Source organism: Anguilla anguilla, chromosome 7 (assembly GCF_013347855.1).
Source record: "Anguilla anguilla isolate fAngAng1 chromosome 7, fAngAng1.pri, whole genome shotgun sequence".
Classification (NCBI taxonomy): Eukaryota; Metazoa; Chordata; class Actinopteri; order Anguilliformes; family Anguillidae; genus Anguilla; species Anguilla anguilla.
The window spans coordinates 10,750,679-10,758,189 of record NC_049207.1 but is presented as its reverse complement, the minus strand read 5'-3'; the positions used below and the strand labels follow the sequence as shown (position 1 = coordinate 10,758,189).

Genomic DNA, 7,511 nt, shown 5'->3' with positions numbered 1-7,511 from the left:
CACAGCCCCCCCTGTCTAACTGCCAGTCTGCGCATGATTGGTTCCCTGCTGCAGGAAGCGAAGGCAGGCCACCAGCTATCCATAGTTTAGGAGGGGATTACTGCAGGTATGGGACTTTCCACTGCTTTTGTGGCAGCGCAGGAAATCCACCTTAACAGCTGTACGGGCTGTGATCTTACTCTCCATAACAGTGGTCTTGCCACATGGCTCCAGGGCACACGCATCGAGTGAACAAGTTGATTAAAATTACCAGAAGCGAAGTGAACGCTGTGGTTTTCAGTCTCTGTGGTAACGTCTCAGAACTCGGTGTTAGATTTGCCATTTGCTCCAGGCCAACCTTTATAGATTTTTGCATTGTGTTCTTGTATACAGATGGATATTTACTGAAGCAATTTCGGCCAAGCGCCTTGCTGAAGGGCACAAGCTCTGCTGCTTCCATCTTAGGCCACAGTATTAGACATTTGAGGATAGAAATACATTTTTTAATTCCTTTTAAAATATTGCCTACTTGATTCTTACGCAATTCGTAATAGCCTCAACTGAAATTTTAATATTCAGTTGCACCAATATTACTACAAAATGTCTAAATTGTAAATAAATCGGGGCTTCTGGTGTGTAAGCAAAATGTTGGCTATTTAACTTTTTTCTCAATTTTTTTCTTCTATGCCATTTTGTACAATCATGGATAGAAGGGTGGTTTCACTAGCTGCAAATATTTACCTATCTGTGTGCCTTATTAGGGGATTAAAATATTGTGAATCAATTTGATTAAGTAATGATTGATATTAAGCGCCTGACCTCCTGCATTATCAACAAGTTAAAATTGTGTATCAGATTGGCCGATTTCCCCCAACATAAATATGTCTGTGACAGCTGGTGAAAGCCTTTTAAGACTGGCTTATAATGTCGGGCTACTGTTTGACAGTTAAAGGCCTCTGCTATTTGGAATTTAGGATGACGCATTGGGGGCTCTGCACTTCTAAAAACATTTCTGTGTGTGCTTTGAACAGCTGCAGACTGGACTTAGGGTCTGGGGACTCTTCCAAGGTATGCAAACGCAAAAGGATGGGGGTCAGGGGTTATCCAGACATATTAGCAGGCCTAATACTTTCTCATTTTAATTATGAAATTTTGGGCCGGGTAGGACGAGGCTAATCGTTCATAGAAAGAAATTTGTTTTGGAACTCATCCAGGTTGTTGAATCATGCAAAGTAATGTTTTCCCCAATGAAGATGTTTGTTTGAAATCATTTTCATTCTGATTAAAGAGTTGCCGTCACCTGAGCCTAGATGTTCAGTGGCTCTACCAAAATATATTGTCTTTCATTGACATAATTAACATAATTACATGTGATAAAAACAGGAACGAGGCTTAAAATCAGCCAACACAATATTTCTAAATACAAAACAATGTCAGTCGTCTGTAATATTCATTTAATCCATTAACAGTCAGTTATACAAATCATTACACAACAAAATATTTACATTTTATAGGTTTTACATTGAAATTACAAAACATGATTTTTCCTCCGAGAAAAAATATCTTTTACAATAACATAATAACAATAATAAATAAACATTATAACCTTGCCATTATACAAAATTATATTTTACGTGTTTGGCCTTTTTTTTATTTTTTATTTGTTTGTTTTTTGTTTTGCAATTGACATATAAACACAAAACCGCAGTGCAAATCGTTCGATATCTTCCTGGAAAAATCAAGTACAGTTCACGTTGAATGGTTGTGGTTGCAGCAGGCCAATGTCTTCTCCACGTCCGCCCAGCCTTTGATTCGCTGTCCAGTTACCGTAGATACTGTGGAACTTCCACCTGGAATAGGGACAGAATTCTTTCGTTATTTTACTGCCGCGCAGTGAAGCTTGTGACTGCTTCTGCATACCCAGTAACGCCATGTGCTAGATAGCTGGATAAGAAAACAGTTATATTAAGACTCGCAAACCACAAGAGAGCTTCAGAGAAAGAAAGACAGGCAGACAGACAGACATTTGGCACCGAGAGAGGAGCTGCTCTTTCTATCAGTTGTTTATAAGCAGACGCTGGACTGCATGAAGGTCACTTTGAGCAGGCAGGGGGATCAGCAACTCTGATAAGCACATTCACTTCTGTGCCATGTGATACTGGCCTGCTATGCTTAATGAATTTACAAAACAGATTTTTTGGTACATGAAAATGTTTTTCTGGCAGTTGAAACAATGTTTCTACGTGACACCACAATATACACAATATGTAGCTACGGGCACATATATATTTTACCATCTGTCGGGATTCCATCTTACTGCACATGCTTCCATCTGGACTCCCAACAGTCCATACCGAGTATTCTCTTAATGTGTTTTCAGCTACGTTTTTTTTTTACCAATTACTGATTTGTACCTGCAAATTAATCCATCTGCCCGTGTCTTACAAGTCCCAGTGAGGCTGAAAAGTAGTTTCTTTAGTTCTCTAGCACGCGTGCATCAGTGCTTGGAGTCATTCTTATCAAGGCATGAGGTGAAAATGGGTGTCTATTTATAGCGGCATTAAGTGGGAAGAATTTGAAGGGTCAGGGTGGCGTCCCATGACAGTACTTTTTCACGGTTGCAATGTTCAGCCACAGCAGTAAATGAGGTGCTTATATTAACAGTAATGCATAAATTACCGGGTTGCATATTATCAGCAGAAAAGAACTTCATCTTGTGTTGAGAGGTGACATATGGTTCGCCTTCAGTTTGGCTAAACGCTTTCTGAAAATGCGTCTGTGTTTGCGGCGGGTAATATTTCAAATGCCGACCATCCTGCATCAGCTGCTAAAGGCAAACTCAGACGGAATCTCTTGAGACCAGGAATTTATAATCCTGAAGCGAAGGATTACTCCATTCTCAGTCCAGAGCTCGCACCAAGAGTGTCCCCTTACTGTGAAGGACTAACACAGTTGCCCCAGTCCTTCTCCAGGAGAATCTTTCTGTCTGCATCTCTTTTTTAAGCAAACGGAATCAATCCCCTTCTTATATACAGGGCCTTGCAAAAATATTCAGACCCTTGTCCAATTCTCACATTTTACCACATTACAAGTGATACACTGAAATTTCATTCTGTGATATTTAATTTAGTAACATTGTAACTCAAAATTAATTTATTTTAAGGTGACACTGGTATTTTGCTAGAAAACAAAAATATAAAGACTTGCAAGAAACATTTTGCATATGTCTTCAACCCTTGAACGCTTCAAGTACAAGTTCTACCTGTGAACCATTGAAGTAACTGTCACATTTCTGGATAAAAAGTCTATTCTGTTTGAGGATCATCAGTCAGGCTGGGAAAAACTGGATCAATAATCAGGTGAGAAAGACCGTCCCTCAAAACTCAGTGTCCGAGGAAGAAGGAGAGAACCCATGCAGAGGCCAGTACTTTGAAGGAATTAGAGTTCATTGGCTGAAAGTAAAGTAAAGGTGCATCAGTCAATATCAAAACCTGTACAATTTTATATAGAGGTTTTGATATTATTGACTGGTGTACCTTTAAATTTGGCCTGTACGGGTAAATGGCAAGAGATAGGCCATTGCTTTAAAAAACCATCTCAAAGCACATCTAGAGAGAGCATGAGCATGACTCAGCTAAGATGTGGGTTTTGTGGTCAGATGAGACCAAGATAAAGCTTTCTGGCCAACATTCAAAGCTCTACGTGAGGCACAATCCTAACATTGCCCATGCCTCAAGAAACACCATCCCAGCAGTGAAGCATGGTGGCAGGTGTATCATGCAGTGGGGATGCTTTTCATCAACACGGACTGGTCAGCATGTCAACATTGAAAGAAGAATGGACGGAGCAAAATACGGGTAAATAGTGCAAGAGGACCTGCTTCACTCTGCTAAAAACTGAGGCTTTGGAGCAAGTTTGCCGTTGAGCAGAACAGTGATCCCAAGCATACGGTCAAATCAACATTGAGAGAGGTGAATGCGAAGAGGTGATTGCCCTACGGAGAGAGGTCAGGTTCTTATCTCAGTCCCACTGAGAATTTGTGGTACTAGTTAAACAAGCATCATCCACCCAACCTGAACAACCTGGAACAAATCTGCCCAGAAAAATGCCAGTAAGTCATTCGTAATCTAGGAAAATTTGATACATTTGAACGGGTCTGAATATTTTTGCAAGGCACGCACACGCGCACACATGTATACACACACACACACATACCTTTTCCCTACTATTTTTGGTCAGTTCTAAAAAAAGGATAATGCACATGCTACATGTTGGTCTATTGCATTCCAGGATTATGATCAGTCATCGCTGAGAGTGAAATGAATGCAGTGACTTTGTCAAACATACATACACCAATCCCTATAGGCGGAACACCTGTCCACTTTGTTTATTGGATGATTTATGTAACAAGTCTTAAATGAAAGGACTTTTTACAGAGAATGCTTTTCATTACTAACATTTTATGATCCAGTTTCTTAAAAAGTCACAAGTTTCATTGCCACATTTATGCAACTACTTGATGCTGTATGCTACATTGAACCTGTGAATGATCATGTAAGTTATCAAATCATTCATCTCATAAATCATCCAATCACCACGTGCACAAATATGTGAGTGCTGCCACACAGTCTCAGTACTAAAACACTATTACTACTGGGTCCTCCTGTTTAATGAGCAGCATATTTTTGTTGTATGTTTGCATGTTTGTCGCACACACACGCTTACCCGTTTGAGCTGTCTGACGCTGCTCCCACGAATAGAAGCCATGAGGTCGTCATGGGCAGATCGCTGGGGCGTGGAGGGTCGGGACGTGTCCTCTATCCTTTTGTCGGAAATGGGCCTAAGGGCCTTTTTCAGTTCCTTCAGGATGCAGGTCTCCTTCTGCTTGGATGCTCCCTTTTTGCCTTTCCGAGTTTTGGATTTAGGGTGGGCCGCCTGGTTCTTCCGGCTCTCCTGCTGCCTGATGACCTCGGCGATGTTCCGGGTCGGCGCCTTCTTCTCCGGGACGGGCTGGGAAGGTAGAGGAGGAGGGGGTGGCGGGGGTGGCGGCGGTGGAGGAGGGGGAGGCGGTGGCGCCGGAGGCGCATTTTTCCGGGCCTGGTCGTTTCTGGGCAGCTTTGGGGAGGACCACGGGGAGCCCCGTGGCGACCCGTAGGGGGACGGGGAAGGCGTGCCCCTCTGCAGGGCGCTGGTCCGAGGGTTGACGGGCCCGTCGGGCCCCCCCGCCAGACGCTGCTCCTGGAGCCGCCTCTGCCTCTGCCGGTCCTGGTTGCGGGTGAGGATGCTGGTCATGCTCATCCTGGGGCCCGGCAGGTCGAACTGGTAGCCCAGCTTCAGCACGGTGGTGTTCTCCCTCAGGAGCTTGACGATCTCCATCTCCACCTGGCCCCCGCAGATGTGCCTCTGGTTGTGGAAGCGGAGCTCCGTGAGGGTGCTGTTGCGCGCCAGGGCCTGCATTAGGGCCAGGATGCCCTTGCCGCTGATGAAGTTGGACTCGATGTTGAGGTTGGTCACGCTGGCGTTCTCCCGGAGCATCCTGGCGATGGCGTAGGCCACCTGGTCGTCGGCTCGCGTGTTGGCCAGGCTGAAGACCCGCACGTGCGTGTTGGAGCGCAGGGCGTCGGCGAAGCTGATGAGCGTCTCCTGGGAGACGTTCTCGATGTTGTTCAGGTTGACTTCGGTCATTTCGGGGTCGTTGCTCAGGATCTTCTCCAGGGCCTCATCGATCACGGTGGGGTTCCCGCAGGGCCTGCTGGGGGTCACTTTGAGGTCAGCGTCTCCATTGCCGGTGGGTTGCCCTTTTTTAACACCCTCTTCACTGCCATTGTATTTTGGCAGGCCCGTGCAGAGGTTCTGACTGTTCACTGGACTGGAGCTGCTCAAATTTGCTCTTTTTGGTTCTTCTTCACGTTCTTGCTCATCTTCCTCCTCGGTAACAGCCTCTTCCTCCTCTTCTTCTTCCTCTTCTTCTTCCTCACTCTCTTCTTCTTCTTCCTCCTCCTCATCCTCCTCCTGTTCCTCGCTGTCCTCTTCTTCTGAGACCTCACTGTTGCTCTCAGTCACACTTTCTAGGTCCTTATCAGTGTCCTCCTGTGTGTCATTTTCCTGTAATACATTAGGGGACCAACTCTGTAAAGCCTGGGTAAATAGCCCAGACACTTATTCTGAACTAGGGCAAAAAACCCAACTCCACACAGTACAAATATACTCTTCTTCATTGTTATTTCTTAGACGTAATTTTCAAACGGTTGAAATTTTATTATGTTATTTATTATCGGACAAGAGATTCATTCAAAAAATTATGTTTTTCTTTTTAATTGGCATTGCTTGAAATGTATTTATTTGTTGTCTCAGGTAAGTAAGTGGGGGCAAAAGCAGTTTGTGAGTTTAAAAAACAACAAAAAAAAAACATCATGAAACAATTTTTGTTTTTAACTAAAAAAATAAAATAATTTGTTTGTCCTTGAAACAAAGATTTTTCAACTTCAACTGCCACAAACTTTACTATTGCTGTACTCAACAGTCTATTGCATTAACTGAAACTATGTTTCTACAGTAAATTAAAAAGTCCTGTAATTTGCTTGGCTTCTCCCTCACCTGTTTTGGGCTCGACCCCGACCTCTCCTCCTCCAGGAGTTTGCGGGTCTCGTTCTCCCAGTACTTCAGCAGGGCCTCTCTGCTGAAGGTGCCCGTTGGCGTCTTGGCGGTCTGGTCCCTCTGCCGCAGTCCGATAGGGACGTTGGCGTCGGGATCGATGTCCGTCAGCTCCTTCTCCAGCTCCTCTAGCTCCTCTGCCGTCAGCGAGGCGAGCAGCTCGTCCTCGTCCACGTCCTCATACTTGTCCAGCTCCTTACGGTAGCCAAACATGCTCATGACCGTTTCTCTGGTCCTCTCGACCGTGAGCTCGCACAAAAGGGGGTGAAACGGGAGGCGAGTCAGCGGCCAGGGTTTGTCTAATCGCCTCAGCTGGCGGGGCAGGCCTTTTAAAAAGGGGGAGGGGAGGAGTGTCGGGAGATCAACGGGCAGACGGGGAACAATGCCTCCGCCCATGATGCTGTTTCTTTTTTGGGAAGCGGGAGTCAACAGGATAGATTTCGCAAAAAGAGAGCGTGAGCTCACCCGGGCCGCCATGGCGCGGGCTGTCAGCGGGGCCACGGCTCATTGTTCATGCCCAAAAAAAGGCCGGCCCATTCTCAGAGCACCAGCGAAGGTGGGACCTCCGTCAAGATGGATGCCGGTCATCGTGACACAAAATGCGACTTGCGACTTTTGCCTGCCACCAGGCAGGCTTTGTGTTGTTTTTGTGTGCTTATCAGTGGGTCTTGTTGGTGGGGGGGCTGGGATGGGGGGCAACGTGTGTTCTAATATTAGGAAATATGAACTGGATTGCAGCTGGTAGGGTTTCAAGAACTATGGATACCACTGGCAGAAGAAGTTGTTTATTTTAAAGAGCTGAAAGAGCATCCTAGTTGTGTGTGGACTGTTGACATGTGTGCTGGAATATCTGCAGAGGGAATGGAAAATGGGATGCC

General features: G+C 45.2%; 1 protein-coding gene across 1 annotated transcript; it reads right to left on the bottom strand.

The window, feature by feature from the left end:
* Window positions 1-1,634: 1,634 nt before the first annotated feature.
* LOC118232347 (leiomodin-2-like) lies at window positions 1,635-7,435 on the bottom strand. The gene is made up of 3 exons (XM_035427259.1): window positions 6,577-7,435; window positions 4,705-6,084; window positions 1,635-1,829 (listed from the first exon to the last, which is right to left on the bottom strand). The coding sequence occupies exons 1-3, from the start codon at window positions 7,108-7,110 to the stop codon at window positions 1,803-1,805; spliced, it is 1,941 nt and encodes a 646-aa protein (XP_035283150.1). The 5' UTR covers window positions 7,111-7,435; the 3' UTR covers window positions 1,635-1,802.
* Between the last annotated feature and the right edge of the window lie 76 nt (window positions 7,436-7,511).